The 18222-nt window shown below is 36.4% G+C and overlaps 1 protein-coding gene across 5 annotated transcripts in view; it reads left to right on the top strand.

Annotated features, from left to right (window-relative positions):
• Positions 1-18222, top strand: part of LOC120090395 (ABC transporter C family member 13) — an 84519-nt gene that overhangs the window by 53296 nt on the left and 13001 nt on the right. For all 5 annotated transcript variants that reach the window (XM_039048026.1, XM_039048025.1, XM_039048028.1 and 2 more), the window contains 10 exons: positions 5689-5864; positions 5939-6050; positions 6168-6221; positions 13571-13693; positions 14701-14799; positions 15340-15432; positions 16166-16276; positions 16361-16522; positions 16746-16933; positions 17125-17314. In XM_039048026.1, the coding sequence (XP_038903954.1) occupies positions 5689-5864; positions 5939-6050; positions 6168-6221; positions 13571-13693; positions 14701-14799; positions 15340-15432; positions 16166-16276; positions 16361-16522; positions 16746-16933; positions 17125-17314 (1308 nt within the window). The remainder of the gene's footprint in view (positions 1-5688; positions 5865-5938; positions 6051-6167; positions 6222-13570; positions 13694-14700; positions 14800-15339; positions 15433-16165; positions 16277-16360; positions 16523-16745; positions 16934-17124; positions 17315-18222) is intronic.

Raw genomic sequence — 18222 nt, forward strand, 5'->3', positions numbered from 1 at the left:
CTTGTACTTTGTCTAGGATCGACTGCCAAAAGGAGGCTCTTTTCGGGTAACCCCCTAGAGGCAACCCTAGGTAATAAAAAGGAAGATGGTCAGCCGAACAATTCAAAGATGCTGCTGTATTAAATAGGTCACTGTCATCCACATTAATGCCATATAGGGCTGATTTATCCCAATTTACCTTCTGCCCTGAACACCATTCAAAAAGCTCCACTGTATTTTTAAGCTTTAAAAGCATAAAGCTGTCATATTTGCAAAACAGTAAGGTATCATCCGTGAATTGGAGTATGGAGACTTGAACTTGCTCTTTACCTACTATAAAACCTTCAATAATGCCAGATTGGTTGAGTCTGGAAATTAAAGCACTCAATACTTCGCTGACTAGAAGATAAAGGAAAGGGGAGAGAGGATCGCCTTGCCTTAGCCCTATTGAAGCAACCACTCTTCCTCTTGGTCTCTTATTAATGAAGATCGAGTAAAGTGAGTTTTTGACACATCCCATGATTCATTCTATCCATTTCTGATTGAAATTCTTGGACCGTAGCACTTTTTCTAGAAAATCCCAATCAACTTGGTCAAATGCTTTCTCCATATCAAGTTTAAGGATCCATCCCTTTTTTTTTGCTCTATACTCTTCAACAGCTTCATTGGCTATAAGGATGGGATCCAAAATTTGTCTTCCTTCTATGAATGCACATTGGGAGGGAGCAATAATGCTGGGCATAATCCCTTTCAATCTCTCAGCTAGCACCTTAGCAATGACTTTGTATATTAAGGAGGTTAAGCTAATGGGTCTGTAATCACTGACCTTGATTGCTACTTTATTCTTTTGAATCAAGTATATGAAGTTCTCCTTTATGCAAGCATTGATCTTACCATTCTTATAGAAGTCATTAAAGGTATCTTGGAAGCTTGACTTTAGAATAGACCAAAATTTCAGCAAGAATTTTGAAGTGAAGCCATCGGGGCCTGGGGCTTTGCTTTTGCCAAGGGTTTTTATGGCTGGGAAGATTTCTGTGGCTGAAAAATTATTTTGCAAGAGGAGATTCTGATTCAAATTCACACAAAGCCAGTCTAAGTTTAATGGAAGATGCCTCTGCCCTGGAGATTTTAGAAAAAGACTTGTAATAATTGATTATTAGGCTTTCAATTTCTGCACTTGACTTTGTTGGCACTCTTTGCTCATCAACTAACTCATTTATAAAGTTTTTCCTCTTTTTTGCTACTAAGAATCTGTGGAAAAAGCTTGTATTCTCATCTCCCTGCTTGAGCCAATTTAACTTACTTTTCTGCAATAGGTTGATTTCTTCAAGCCTATATAAGGCCATGAGTTCTGATTTTGATGAAGACCAAACTGCATAGTCATTGCTTGAAAGGGGGGAAATCTCGACAAGAGTGTCCCATTTTTCTATTTCTGCTAGCAGCCTCTCCTCTTTCTGTTTTAGTTCTTCCTTATTGCTGTGATGCCACTTTTTTACTGCTGTTTTCACTTCTTTCAGCTTCTGATTTAGTACAAATCCAGCCCATCCATGCACTTTACTGTCAAACCATGCTTTCTCTATAATTTGGATGCAATCTTTGTTGAGTAACCAGCTATTGCAAAACCTGAAAGGTGAGGGACCCCAACTGAAAGAACCGGCTTCTAGTAAAGTTGGGTAGTGATCTGAAAAAATTCGGGCTTGTCTATTGGTTCTAGAATTTTCAAATAACTCATCCCATTCTTTTGATATGAAAAAACGGTCTAGTAAGGATCTTGAAACAGCGATACCTTCCCTTGACCAAGTAAAGTTCCCATTACTCAATCGGATTTCCATGAGTTTTGCTTGCTCAATGAACTTATTAAATTTTCTCATACCTCTAGTACTTCGACCCAAGGGAAATCTCTCTTGTGCCCATCTTGTGATATTAAAATCACCACCCATGCACCATGCCTCTTCACAATAAGCTACCAAGGAAAGTAGTTCTTCCCACACAAATTTTCTTTCTTTGTAATCGGTTGGCCCATATACATTAGTGACCCAACAAGTTTTTTTACAAATAGTGGTGCATTTTATTGAAAGGGAGTAACCACCTTTGAGGGTTTCTAATACCGAAATCGAATTTGTGTCCCACATTGTCAACAACCCGCTAGAAACACCAAAAGATTCAACAAATTCCCATCCAACATCTTTGAAACTCCATATAGATTTAATAAAACTTGCATCAATATTTTCTTTTTTAGATTCTTGAATTAACACTATTGAGGGGTTAATTTTCTTTAAGAATCGTTTAAGGGCCAACCTTTTATTACTTTCTTTGAGGCCTCTTGTATTCCAGGATACTATCTTCATCTTTTTCAAAAACAGGGTTCAGTGCCAACCGAAGTTCAGTCCATTATTAGGTTGCAATCAGTGACTATGCTCAGTAGATGTGCTGGGAGGTCAGAAGGGGTTGAAGGGAGGGCTGGATGGGCAGGGCTGAGGGCTTTTATCTTAGAAATAAAATCCTCCTCTGTTTGAAACAGAGTATTTAGGTTAACAAGCAAGGGTGCTTCTGTTTTTGGCTCTTCTTGATCTCCTGAATTGTTGAACCAATCATTTTCCTCAATACTAATACTGAAAGAGGAATCAAGAGGGCAATCCTTCTCTATAATTGCTGGAGCTTCTGGGGGAAAATTGGGAGTTCCTTTCAGGAATGGCCTCGCCGGGTTGGATGGGAGGAGAGAAATTTGATTTTCTGACCTGGTAAAAAGAGGCTGTTCTGGAAATGAAGGATTCCTGGCTTCTTGGAGCTGACCGGACACTAATTTGAGGGTGAAGCCGAGGCTTTTGGAGTGTTCCTTCAGATACTTTCTTCTGATAAAATGCTTGGGAAAAGTCTTGAAGAGGCAAGAGGGGTGGCGTGTTCTATGCAGCCGCTTATGGTTTGCTTTGCAGGGTTTATGGGGTGGTTTAGTGCTAAAGGGAGGAGGAGGCTTGTGGGATGCAGAGGCAAAAAAGAAAAGGCTGCTCTGTTAGGACGGGGGGCAAGGTAAGAGGGGGAGTTATGGCTGCTTGAGGGTAGTAATGGCAGAGAAATCGGGTGATCTGGTAAAGCAGGGAGGGGTAGGGGAGATGTGTTGAGGCAGGGGACGGGGGAAGAAGAGGGCTTGAGGGTCGTTTGGGTTTCGGACTTGGTTAAGGCATGCTCAAAAGAGGAAGAGGTTGAAGGGAGAAATAACTTTGCTTTCTTTTTTCTTTTTGGCGCGAGTGACTTTTCAGATTCAAAAAGGGAGAGGTCGGTTGGCAATCCCTTTTCTTTCTTCTTAATGGCAGAAGCCGGGCCGTGGAACACGAAGGGCCTTAGCATTTACACTAGGTGTCTTAGCTGGTGATGCATTTAAGTCAGAAGACTTTTCGACTTCCTTTAGTTTAAAAAAAATCCTCTCGGAGGACTGCGGCTGCAAGGCGGGGGGTGGCTTTTCAACTTCCAACCAATCTTAACAGATTTCCCTCGTCAGGGCTTAAAGGGCGATTTAACTCCTCTTTTGACAATGACTTTTGAAATTCTGAATTATTACAGACTAACCTCGAAGGTGGTGACTTGCTTCTCCCCTATTGAAATTCGAAGTCTGTGGCTTGTGGAACTCTTTCTTCTTTTCTGCTCTTGCTCTTGGACTTCTTGAGAACTTAGGCTTGGACTTGGTTGACAATAGGAAAGACCAATTGGATAAATCAATTAAATCAATTTGGGAACTGACATCTTCATCCTTCAGGACTTCTTGTAATCGAACTAAATCTATTGGGTTGGAGAAGTCTTTAAATAGAACTTTAGAAGGTAGTTTTGAAGGCGGATGACAACAAGTAATATCACCAAAATTTAAGTAAAAACTTCCACGAATTTCATCCTTAATTTCAATGGTGGCTGGCATGAATCCACATAAATTTTTCCTGACTTGAATTTTAGCTTCTAAACAGTTGATAAGATTAAGAGTTTCTGATGTAATTACAGTTAGTCCACCAAAATAAGCCCCAATTGCCTCGAAAGTGCTTCTACACGAATAATCTAGGGGAAGATTGTTTATTGCAATCCATCCCCCATAACCTTGCATTACTGAGGGCCTTCCATGACTAAAAGGGTTCCATTTTTCCCAAAGAAGATGAAAGGGGCCATACTTAATCCATTTGCCCTGAATTGGCACTTTTTCAGTGAGGTCTCCTTAGCTGAGTTTGATGAGAGCCTTGTCTGCAAATAGAGGATTGATGACAACGTTGGTGCCTAGACACTTACTTAGCTCTATGGAAATTTCCTTCCACCCATTTGATGCCATAAATCTTGAAATAATCCATAAATTACTAAAATTTTCAGGCAAAACATCACCATTCTTCTTCATCCAGAAAGTGTGGTTACTTTGTTTCTTCAAGGGTGGAGCAGGGGAGGGTGAAAGGGGAGAAATTACGGGGAGTAGGTGTTTAGAGGCTTCTAAAGGTTCGAGAGAGGAATTCCCACAAGAAGGGAGAGCAGGGCTGTTACTACCGACCGGCCTCTGTATAGGAGAGGGACAAAGTGAAGGAGAACTAACCTGGAAATCAAGGGATGCTCTGGAATTTTGGATGCAGCCTTCGATCATTTCCTTAAAATCTTTTCACACTGCTTTTTCATTGCCGAACGGGACATGGATATTCTTTCTTCCTCCTGTGATTGGCCAGACAACACATTCTACAAACCATTTCTCCTTTGCCCGAAATTTGGCCAACCTTATGAAGCTTTGATCAATTCTTTCCTTTAGTAAGAAGAATTCAAAGGTGGAACTATATATAAGTCTGCGAAAACTCTCAAATAGCCAGTTAGTTGAGGTTAAGGATAGAAGAATGGACTGTCCTTTCTTTAAGTCTTTTAAAAGGAAGTCCGATCCTTCTTGCCCCATAATGAAGGTGTGGTCAAAGATGCGGCATGATTTAAAGGCCATGGCTGGAAACAGGGTACGTAAGAAGGTCGGGAGGAGGGAAGGGGCCGAAGGGTGAGCAGATGGGAAAGGGTGAGGGAGGCGGTCAGAGGGAAGGAAGGCTAGGGAGGGCATGATGAGCTCCGGTGGGGTGGTCGGAAAGGAGGGCGTGGGGGGAGGGAGAAAGGGAGGAGAGAGGGGAGAGCATTTTTTAAAAAAATTCAGAGTAGCATTCCGCAACTTCTCTTTTGAAACAAACTTTTCATTGAAGTTAAGAATAATGCTTACATATAAGTTGATTATCTGTTTCAATCAGTTTTGAAGTTGGTTTGATTCGTGGTTTCAACCTCGCTCTTTGGTCTTATTGGACTTCTCATCTCGTCTGCTAATTGGTCCTCTGTTGGCTATGGCTTCATTTCTGGAGTTGGTTTGTTAGGTTTTAAGTGTGTTACATTTTGATCTCTTCTCCTCTTTGTATCTCATTTGTACTTCTTCATCTTTTGTTTTTCTCCATTTCTACATTCTCTTCAAGGATAAGGTAATTTTTAGCATTAGTCTCTTTTCAGTCTATCAATGAAAACTTATGTTTCCTTTAGAAAAAAAACATACGGCTTACATATAAGTTGATTAGAATGTATGGTCATATTTCTATGTTTTCAGGAAATATCTTATTGTAGGAGAGCATGAAAGTTTGCTGACTCGACATTTTCATTTTTTGAATCTCTTAATATTAAAGTGTGCCTTTGACCTATCTTTTTTTCCTTTCGATGCCTTCAAAATTTTTGCAGGTTACTCTCTGCATCTTTTGCATCATAAATTCATTCTTTACTTTGCTGAGAGCATTCTCATTTGCATTTGGTGGCTTACAAGCTGCAGTTAAGGTGCATGACACATTATTGAATAAGCTTATTCATGCACCTATCCAGTTTTTTTATCAAACACCCGGTGGGCGAATCCTGAATAGGTTAGTTGAGGACAATGAGAAACATAGAACTCCTTCCTTCTCCCCATGGCTTGCATAATTTTTTCTTATTGCAGGTTGTCTTCTGATCTTTATACCATTGACGATTCTCTTCCATTCATCCTCAATATCCTCCTGGCAAATTTTGTTGGTTTGTTGGGAATTGCAGTAGTCCTGTCATATGTACAGGTGCCTTTCAAATTAATTTAGATTCCTTATACCTTGCTGGTTGTGAACCTTTTATTTTCATTCAAAATTTATTATTAGGTTAAAATTGTTTGAATGCTTATATGTATATTTGTTTAGGTATTCTTCGTGTTGTTGCTACTGCCATTCTGGTATATCTACAGTAAGCTTCAGGTATGCATCAAATACTATTTTAGCTTCATATTACTATGTACACCAGGAGTCAAATATTAATTTTGTTGACTGTCTAACTTTTTTAAATATATATTTTTCTTAATAGAAGAAGTGTATACAGATTAGTAAAAACAGATAATGTTATTTCTTTGGGGATGTAGAAATAGCTATATGTAATGAAAGTAATGAGATACGGCCACATGTTAAATGAAACAGCCAAAGAACAGTAGCCTCAGTTGAAAACCAGGATAGGGAGTGGCTCCAGTTAAGAATAAATAAGATAAAAGATAGCTGTGAAGAAATTTTGTTATGGAAGTGGTCAGGAGCCACACTCCTCTCAACTTTCATCTGCTGCTTTGAAATTCCTCTTATTTTTCTCTAATGAGATTCTTCAAATAATAACAAAGGAAGGCACTTGCCAGAGAAAGAGTACTGAGCTGGACTTAGGGGTGTCGAAGAACACACTTCATCCATTATTTTTCAACATTTTTTTTTTTTGAAAAGGAAATAAGTCTCTTTATTAATATTAATATAATTAAATGAGACTAATGCTCAAAGTACAAGAGATATGTACAAAGAGCATAAAGCTTAATACCTAAGGATCAGTAGGTGCACCCGAACATCTCAACTAGTCCTTAGCGTCCTCATCATATCATACAAGTTAATTTGAATGAAAAGTGTTCAATGCTAAAACAGTCCTTACAGTGAACCAATAAAGATACAGATACAAAAAGACAGCTTTCAACCAAAACTTCTACAACAAAATCCAAAAAAGAAGATCAAACATACAAAAACAAGAGCACATTATGCTGTAAATCTGAATCCAAAGTCTTCAAACTTCTGTCAATCCTCATGTATGAAGGCCCATCAATTTGAACTTATTTCTTGTAATGAGTAAGCTGCAAAAAGGTTTTAGAAAGAGAGCATCAAAATGAAGCATCAAGCCTAGCAGTCTCAAAACGAGCAAACCAAGGAGTTTCCTTGTCTTGGAACACTCATTGGTTTCTGTTGATTATTTCCTTTATTATGAAATTTTATATTGTACTTATTGTATTATATTTGCTATATTTTATTCTTTCCTTATTTGTAATTATTTTATTCTTATTTGTAATTGGGTATTTCTTCTATTTAAGAAATCCTTTCCTCCTAAGATTAATAAGAGAAAAGATAATGTTTTTTTAGCATGGTATCCGAGATGGAATATCATAGTTATGTCTAAAATCCTAAAAACCTAGCTGCCATAGCCAAAATCCTAGCCTATCATTGTTGAAACCCTAGCTACTGTCTTAAATAGCACACCTTACTTCCGATCGCAGGTCGTCTTCTCAAGTTGGGGATTCTGATCTGGCTTGAACAAGTACAAATCGACGAGGCAAGCCATAGTTGCACGCCATCACATTGTCGCTGTCTTTTGGATTTTGTTTTTAAGTGTTGCAGCTTCAACCTCACCTTAGGAAGAGCTTGCGTACCTCAAAAGAGTTCGCGCACCTTTATTGATCCGGTGAATGGTGATTGTTCCAATGGAACCATCGGTGGAATCCTCTTAATCTCAACAGAATCGGCTAACTCCCTTTTCTTTGTTCAACGTTCCTCTTCATAAGTTTGCATCGTGGAGTTCTGTTGTTTCGTGTTCGTAGAAGCCATATAAAATCAGTGTAAACTGGTTCGGTTTTGTTTCAACCGGTCTGGTCTGATTTTTTTTTTTCAGCTCGGTCGACTTAGCTGGTTCGGCTCATTACTTGGTTTGGTTCACTATTTGGGATTGTTCACTAGTTCGGTTCACTACTCATTGTTGGTTCAACAATTCTGGTTTGGTTCGACTTACTTGGTTTGGTAGATTTACTATTTCCCATTATTAATTACTACCAAGTTGCAAGAGCAAATTCATCCAACCCTAAAACTGCTGCCTACCAATTTGTCATCTAATAATTCATGTATTTCCTTGACTCAAATAGGTAATTATCCTAAGACATTCTCATGCAGTAATTCATCTCCATGGATTATAGACTCTGGAGCTTCTGATCATATAACCAGTTCCTCTTATTTATTTGAATCATATTCTCCCGTGTATTGTAATGAAAAAATTCGCATTGCCGATGGCAGCTTCACCTCTATTGCAGGAAAAGGAACTATTCCTTTGACTACAAAACTTTATTACGTTCTGTCCTTCATGTTCCAAAATTAGCTTGTAACTTGTTGTCTGTTAGTAAACTTTCTAAGGATGCTAACTGTCGTGTTATCTTTTGTGAAACTCATTGTATCTTTCAGGATCAGGAATCGGGGGGGACGATTGGACGTGCTAGGATGATTGATGGTCTCTATTACTTTGATGAAGTTTCTGCTAGTAAAAAAAAAAAGTTCAGGGCTTGAGTAGTGTTTGTTCTCCTTTTGTCAAAGAAACTATCATGCTTTGGCATCGTAGATTAAGGCATCCAAATTTCTTTTATTTAAAGCATTTTTTTCCGATTTATTTAAAGGATTTGATTGTTCAGTTTTTCAATGTGAAAGTTGCATTTTTGCCAAACATTATCGATCCACCTATTTGCCTAAACCGTACAAGGCTTCATCACCTTTTTCCTTAATTCATATTGATGTTTGGGGTCCGTCTAAAGTCTTAACTCATAGTGGTAAGCGTTGGTTTGTTACCTTTATAGATGACCACACTCGTTTAACTTGGCTTTATTTGTTAACAAAAAAGTCAGAGGTAAAAGAGGTTTTTGTTCGGTTTTACAATATGATAGAGACTCAATTTCAAACTAAAATTTGAATTCTTCACTCTGATAATGGCACTGAATATTTCAATGAACAATTAACCAATTTTTTGTAAGAAAAGGGCATTTATCATCAAGCTACGTGTCGTGACACGCTTCAGCAGAATGGCATTGCTGAGTGAAAGAATAGACACTTACTTGAAGTTGCTCGTACCCTTATGTTCTCTATGAATGTTCCAAAATATTTGTGGGGTGATGCCGTTCTTACAGCTGCATATCTGATCAATCGAATGCCATCTAAGGTTTTGAATTTTAAAACTCCTCTTAATCACTTCAATCAGTTTTTTCCTAATAATCGCCTGTCTTCTGATTTACCAATTAAATTGTTTGGGTGTACTGTTTATGTCCATACTTCTCCTCTTTCTCGAACTAAGCTTGATCCTCGAGCCACTAAATGCATTTTTGTAGGCTATGTTTCTCATAAGAAAGCTTACAAATGTTTTGATCCTTTGACCCACAAGTATTTTGAGAGTATGGATGTCTTTTTTTGAAAATCAACCTTTTTTTTGCCCAAATTTTCTTCAGGGGGAGATATCTAACCTTGAAAATAATTTTTGGGATACTTTATCTCTCCCAAACATCAGTGGTCCTGCAATTATGAGCTCTAGTCCTTCGATACCAAGTATGGAGAGTTCTTCTTCAGGGACAGAAACACTACAAAATGACTCTACAAGTCGAAATCCTTAACTTCAGGTTTATACTAGAAGAAACTTGACTCAAAGAGTCTGAGATCAGACAATTGACTTATTACAGGACCAATCAAATACTCCGATGAATGATCCTGAAGATCTAGGTATTAGACACTCTACTCCTATTTCTCCTAGTTCTTCATCTCCTTCTAATCCTTTACCTGATATCTCTGATCTTGATATTCCAATTGCCCATAGGAAAGGTACTCATAAATGCACCAAATATCCCATTGAAAACTATCTTTCTTATCATAGATTGTCTAACTGTCATAAAGCCTTCACATCCAAAATAACCAACCTATTTGTTCCAAGGAATATACAGGAAGCCCTAAATGATTTGAATTGGAAATTAGCAGTGATGGAAGAGTTCAATGCACTGAAACAAAATTTCACATGGGACGTAGTCGAACTACCAAAAGATAAACAAACGGTGGGATGCAAATGGGTGTTCACTGTAAAATGTAAAGCTGGTGGTAGTATTGAAAGGTACAAGGCTAGATTAGTTGCTAAGGGGTTCACTCAGACCTATGGCATTGATTATCAAGAAACATTTGCTCCAGTAGCTAAAATTAATTCCATTAGAATCTTGTTGTCTGTGGCAGTTAATTTTGGTTGGCCTCTTTATCAACTTGAGGTGAAGAATGCCTTTCTCAATGGAGATCTTGAAGAAGAGGTTTTTATGGACTTGTCACCTGGTTTTGAGGTGGATCTCGGGATTAACAAAGTGTGCAAGTTAAAGAAATCATTATATGGGCTTAAACAATCTCCCAGAGCATGGTTTGAACGGTTTGGAAAGGCAGTCACAAGCTATGGATTCAGTCAAAGTCAAGTTGACCATACTATGTTCTATAAACATACTAGAAGTGGTAAGTTGGTCGCTTTGATGGTGTATGTTGATGATATCATTCTTACAGGTAATGATGAGACAGGACTGAATATGTTTAAGAAAAACCTTGCTAATGATTTTCAAATCAAAGACCTGGGAACCTTAAAGTATTTCCTAGGAATGGAGTTTGCCAGATCTAAAAATGGCATTCTTGTCAACCAGAGGAAGTATATTCTTGACCTACTGAATGAGACAGGTTTACTTGGTTGCAAGATAACAGAAACTCCTATTGAGCAAAATTTAAAATTGGTTGCTGCAACTGAAAAAAAAGTAAAAGAAAAGGAAAAGTACCAGAGGCTTGTAGGGAGACTCATATATCTCTCGTCCTGACATTGCTTTCGCAGTTAGTGTAGTAAGTTAGTTCATGCATGCTCCCGGGTCAGTTCACTTTGAAGCAGTTTATAGAATTTTGAGATATTTGAAAGGTACTCCAGGAAAAGGTATATTATTCACGAAGCATGACCACCTAAACATTGAGGTTTACACTGATGTTGATTGGGCAGGAAGCACGACTGATAGAAGATCGTATATTATTCACGAAGCATGACCATCTAAACATTGAGGTTTACACTGATGTTGATTGGGCAGGAAGCATGACTGATAGAAGATCTACTTCGGGGTATTGCTCTTTTGTTGGAGGAAATCTGGTTACTTGGCGAAGTAAAAAACAAAGTGTGGTTGCTAGAAGTAGTGCTGAAGCAGAATTTAGGGTATTAGCCCATGGTATTTGTGTGGGCATATGGATAAGAAGACTATTGAAAGAATTGAATTTCTCTCAGACAATGCCCATACGCATCTATTGTGATAACAAGTCAGCAATTTCCATTGCCCACAATCCAGTCCTTCATGATAGAACCAAACATATTGAAGTTGATAAACACTTCATAAAGAAAAAGATTGATGCATGAATAATATGCATTCCCTTTCTCCCGACAGCAGAACAAATCGCAGATGTGTTAACCAAAGGTCTTCTAAAGTGACAATTCAACAAGTTGATTGACAAGCTGGCTATGAATGATATCTTCAAACCAGCTTGAGGGGGAGCGTTGATTATTTCCTTTATTGTGAAATTTTATATTGTACTTATTGTATTATATTTCCTGTATTTTATTCTTTCCTTATTTGTAATTATTTTATTCTTTCCTTATTTGTAATTGGGTATTTCTTCTATTTAAGAAACTCTTTCCTCCTAAGATTAATAAGAGAAAAAATAATGTTTTTTTAGCAATGTCTTTCAAACTAAAGTTCAACGAGCAAAGCTTTCACTGCATTATTTCTCAACCATTTCAACTTGAGTTGGAATTGGAGAAGACTACCCCAAAATTTCATGTCAAATTGAATCTTCCCACGTTTTCTTACCATGGGGACCCAAAACCATGGGCAACGGTCTTTGGACAATGTCCATGTGGTCCAAACTACCTTGACTGACTAGTTAAGAGAGAAATCTAATCCTCTTGGGGATTTGGCCTTCCAAATCTTGCAAATGAACAAAAAGTAGGATGATGGTTAATAAAGAGAGACTTACAAAAGGGGCTAACCTTCAAAGGCTCTTTAGGTCCACATACTATAATCCATTTAAATTTGGTAAGAGAAACATTTTATTCATCAAGGAGGGCAAATATGATAAATCTAGGTTTTATTTATTTATATTATTAATTTTAATTTTAATTTTTTTATTATAGAAGGAATCTTCTGAAATAATAGTGTGAGAGAGAATAAGTATTACTGTTAAAATAGTGCGAGAGAGAATAAGTATTGCTGTTAAATTTCAATATCGAGTTAAGAAATGCATAAGAGAGGTTAAAAAGACTAGAGAATTAGAAATCAAAATCGATTGGTTGACACGGATTTTTGTAATTGTTAAGTACAATGGTTGAAGGGAAGAAAAATCAAATGGAATGCTTATTGGAATTTATGATCTCTATATTTTAAAGGCACTTGCAAAAGTAGCTAAACGTTACTAGAAATTTGCAAATGTAACAACCCCTTCAATTTTGCAAAAATAGTAAAATTTAGTGGCACAACCCGTGTTGAAAAAAACTGAGCCCAAACGATTATATACCTGGTACAATTTGATATATCATTGATGTACCTAATAATGAGTGTAGATATACCAACGATATACCTGCTATGAACGATGATCGTGATATATTACTTCTCTTTACTTCTCTTTATTGTGTTCAGTTTCTCGTACTAAATGGTGTTGGGTTTTCTACAGATTTTAGATGAAATGCCTGTCTTGATGTACCTAAATGTTTGTCCCTCATATCCGATATGAATGGTGATATATCATTGATAATGCCTCATTCCTTATATTATTATTGAAGGAATCAATAACATAGGTGATAGGTATACCTAATTATGAGTGTTGATAGACCAAGGATATACGTGATATACTTGATATGAGTACTGATACTCCAGGACTCGTATGATCCAACTTTCTTAAGTATAAGTTACTTCTACTTTATCCCCTCAAATCAGAAATAAAGTAACGGTATCTTCACATTTTGTCCATTTATTTCGCTTCTATTCTCTTTTTCATTATTAGGTGACGTCCTTTGCTTTACTTAAAATAGAAAACACATTAAATGATACACATGTGGCCCATAAGATAGAAATTTCCAACATAAGGACAAGGTCTTGTTCCTTAAACTCTTTACATCTTTATCTTTGTTAGCTCTTCCACATACACATTCATTGGTTTCAATTAAGTGTTCTGTTACAGGGTATACATGTGAGTTTGTGGTGGGCATTGTCTGGAATCCATTCTTCACTAAATACCTTTACGTAATTGCACCGGACGCTGCTGATAATTCAAGATAATATATATATACACAAATATATTGTTCTTCTGTAGAGTTCCAAAATGATTATTTGAACAACGATCATATATCGAAATTTCTTCTAGAATAGTGCTAGTGGAACTCTGCACTTTATGTTCTAGATATTGTACAAGGGAGGGAGATAATTTCACCTCTGCTTGCATAATAAAAAACTTTGCAGTTCTTTTATAGGGCCACAGCTCGAGAGTTGAGACGGCTTGATAGTGTTTCACGGTCTCCCATATATTCCTCCTTCACTGAGACTCTTGATGGGTCTGCAACGATTAGAGCGTTCAAGTGTGAGGTGTTATTTTGTGTCTTGTATTTGTTATAAAGTTTCTGTTGATTATTTCCTTTATTGTGAAATTTTATATTGTACTTATTGTATTATATTTGCTGTATTTTATTCTTTCCTTATTTGTAATTGGGTATTTCTTCTATTTAAGAAACTCTTTCCTCCTAAGATTAATAAGAGAAAAAAATAATGTTTTTTTAGCAGTTTCTAAGAAGAATAGTTATTCAAATTGTTAGATGATATTCTTAAATCACATTTGACCCAAAAAATAAGTTGATAGGTGAAGACAAATTTAATATTATATCATTTAACACACCCCCTCACTTGTGGGCTTGAAATATAAAGACTCAACTAATGAGTGGAAATCAATATTAATTGGGAGGAAATAACATTCCAGGGAGTTTGAACATAAGACGTCCTTGGAACATTTGCTCTAATACCATCTTAAATCAGCTTAAACTTTTGGGTTAATCAGTGATTTAAGATGGTATTAGAGTAGGTGGTCCAAAGATGTCCTATGTTTTTTTTTTTAAAAAAAATAGAAATGAGACTATTCATTTATATAATGAAAGAGTCTAATGCTCAAAGTACATAAGAGGAAACGAAGAAAAAACTTCAAGCATCCAATACAAGGCTAGGACCAAATTACATCATAAAGACTGAACTCTAGAGAAAAAAGTAAAACAATCCCTGGAATGTTATTTCCTCCCAATTAATATTGATTTCCACTTGTAGGATCTTATACATATTACAAATGAAATATAGTATTGGTAGGGGTCACATTCACTTAAAAGTTGAATATGTGTAAAATAAATAGTTTTGGGTAGAAGTTATTTGCAATCTCATTATTCAATAAAGATATTTCCAGTTAAAATTTATAAGGTGCTCAATGCCTCATAATTTCATTGGCCATTGATGCTATTTTGTCTTGATGGCTGTTCTTTGATCAAGTAATGTTTGCAAATAATTGCTATTCGCTTTAGTATTTTTCTACTTATAGAATTTGACGAATACAGGATTTCTTTTTCACAAGATTCACAAAGCATATCATATTGTATCAACAAACCAGTTACTCAGAAATTACAGCAAGTTTGTGGCTATCCCTCCGACTTCAGGTATATTTAAAGGAAAGTGTTGTGTTTATGACCTAATATCTTTTTCAAACACACGATCAATCAATTGCGTGTATAACTAAATTTGTTGTTGCCAATGTGCAACATTTGTATTGCAGTATAATCCTCTTCTCCTTAACAACTGATGTAAAAATCACTCTTTATTATTATTATCACTATTATTATTGATGTGAAAAACTGAATTAACAACTTAAATACAGTTTGTAAATACTATCAGGTAGAAAGGGAACCCGTAAAACTGGTTAACAGTCAACCTGGCACGGAAATTCTGAGCCCAAAACAAAATAAGTTATTAATTAATCAAATTAAATGCCTAAAATAAAGTAATAGGCATATATGGAAATATGGAATCCAAGCTTCTGAACTACACATCCTTTCTGTACATTTAGATATTTTTTACTTGCATTTTCTTTATCGTTGATTTCAGTTTTTCTTTTTTTAATTTTAGCCTATGTATTTGACCAGTGTGGATGAAAGTAATAGGGATCTTTTTTTATTGTTGTAATTAGCTTTTACTTTCAGTTATTAGCAGGTTTGATAATTTCTTTTATTGCGGTGATGGCTGTTATTGGATCTCTTGGAAATCTCCCACTAAACATTGGTACTCCAGGGCTGGTATGATCTGACTTTCTTATTTATTAAAGATGCTGCTAAATGCTCCCGAAATTTGATAGATGGACAATGTGATGTTGAGTCATTGACTTGTAGTGCAGTGTCAAGTGTCTAATTCAATCTTGAGGGCTGAGCAGGTTGTTTCCAGGCTTAAGATTAATAGGGATAAGAATTTTGAAGGGAGAGGGGGGGTTCCCATCTTGATCTAGTTAAGTGGGACGTTGTATTGCACTTGTGACCGATTGCGTTGCTTGCTTTGGGCATACACAACTTGGGAGTCAATAATGAGGCCCATCTAGTTAAGTGGTTGGGGCAGATACGGATAAGATTGTGCATCTCTCATTTTTCTTTTTTAATATATCTCATTTTGGTTTATGTTAAAATATTGATAGAAGATTTCATTTTCCGGAACCCATCAACTTTTGAGTTCAATAATGATTTAACATGGTATTAAAGCATTCAAGCCTTTGTAATATCACCTCTTCCCAATTAATACTGATAACCACTTGTTAGGCTTTGTGATAATTTCCGACTCACAAGTGGTTGGGAGTGTTAAAGTGTTGATATAGCAATTAAAATTTTCCTTATCAATTTAGCTTAAACATTTGCATTGGTGATTTTACTGCACAATTCTAATTTCTTGTCAACCGTACAATTCTATTTTCAATAAGAAATGGAAATTTTCAATGTTATGACATAGAGTGATTAATTAGACCTTACATTGTTTGCTGGATAGGTTGGGCTGGCACTGTCATATGCTGCTCCAATCGTTTCTTTGTTGGGAAACTTTTTGACAAGTTTTACTGAAACAGAGAAAGAGATGGTTTCTATGGAAAGAGCTCTTCAGGTATGAATGAAAAACTTCTATTTTGTTCAAATTCAAGAAAATTATTTCAGTTATTTATGTTTTTATTTATGTTCACTTTTTTAGTATATGGACATTCCTCAAGAAGATTTGCATGGGTGCCGATCCTTAGATTCAAAGTGGCCATATCAAGGAAAAATTGAATTTCAAAATGTTACTTTGAGATACAAACCATCTTTGCCAGCAGCTCTTCGTGATATTTCTTTTACAATCTTGGGAGGAGCACAGGTGTGTGAAAAAATAAAGACCGTTGAAAGGATGGATGCTTCTGTTTTCTATCTACTTTTATGTTTCACTCCTACTGCTTCCTTGCTGCCTTGTTTATATTCTTACAGTATGACATCGTGTTTCATTCATGTTTATTGAAACTGGAGATTTGGAAGGGGCCGCACGAAAGCAGGTCCCCAGTTTTGTTCATGTTTATTGACATCATCTCTTCATTTTCTAATAGGTAGGCATAATTGGTAGAACGGGTGCTGGAAAATCTAGTATCCTCAATTCCCTATTCTGCCTTACACCAATATGTGCCGGGCGTATATTGGTGGATGGGATAGATATTGCTGAAGTCCCTGTTAGAGATCTACGCATGCACTTTGCTGTAGTTCCTCAAACTCCATTTTTGTTTGAAGGATCATTAAGGTGCTTGAATGAAATGCTTTCTTCCAAAATATTGTTTATGTTTATTTCTTCAATTTAACATAGGAATCAATTATTCCTATCTGAAATAGTTTGAAAATTTTTGTTGGAAGTTTCTGTTTATTTAATCTTCAACCCTGAAATTTTCAAAATTATTTAGTTCAGTTGCCTTTATATCTTTTACTAATGCACAGGGAAAATCTGGATCCATTCCATTGGTATGACGATCAAAAGATTTTGGAAGTTCTTGAAAGATGTTATATCCGGAGGGAAATTGAAGCAGCTGGAGGATTAGATTTTCATGTTAAGGAATCTGGGCTATCATTTTCTGTTGGGCAACGGCAGCTTCTTTGCCTTGCACGTGCACTTCTCAAGTCCTCTAAGGTGAGGAGGCAAAATCAGTTTTTTTTTAATCATATAGTAGTGTGATAAAATAAATCTTCTTTCTGTTTTTTCTGTGATATGTGATGTTGCCGGCATCATTTTAATATTCATATCCGTAAAACTCTTAGGTTTGAGAAATAATCAAAATGCTTTATTCATTCACCAAAGATATGAATATATACAAGAATACAAAGCATAGAAAAGGAAAATATCACAAAATATTTACAAGAATGGAAAATCTTAATTATAGAATTATAACACTCCCCTCAAGTTGGAGCATATATGTTAATCATGCCCAACTTGTTACATAGATAATCTATACGTCTTCCATCCAATGCTTTCGTGAAGATATCTCCTAATTGTTCTCCAGTCTTCACATATCCTGTAGATACCAACCCTTGTTAAATTTTCACACGTACAAAATGGCATTCAACTTCAATATGTTTAGTCCTTTCATGAAAAACTGGATTAGAAGCAATATGAAGTGCTGCTTGATTATCACACCACAACTTTGTCAGTGTGGTGATTTCAAATCCCAACACAACAAGAAGTTCATATATCCAAATCAATTCACACACAGATTGTGCCATTGCTCTATATTCTGATTCTGCACTTGAACATGACACCACATTTTGCTTCTTACTCTTCCAAGAAATCAAATTACCACTAACAAAAACACAATACCCTGAGGTTGATCTTCTTCCAATGCAGCCCAATGATCAACTGTAGGGCATGACATGTACTGACTCACAATACTTACTGAATAGGCTATGTTGGGTCGAGTCACTATAAGATAATTAAGTTGTCCCACTAGCCTCCTATATCTTTCAGGATCTTTTACCAATTCTCCATCTTTTGTGAGCTGTAGGTTGGGCATCATTGGGGTACTACATGGCTTAGCCCCTAGC

Source organism: Benincasa hispida, chromosome 11 (genome assembly GCF_009727055.1).
Source record: "Benincasa hispida cultivar B227 chromosome 11, ASM972705v1, whole genome shotgun sequence".
NCBI classification, from domain to species: domain Eukaryota; kingdom Viridiplantae; phylum Streptophyta; class Magnoliopsida; order Cucurbitales; family Cucurbitaceae; genus Benincasa; species Benincasa hispida.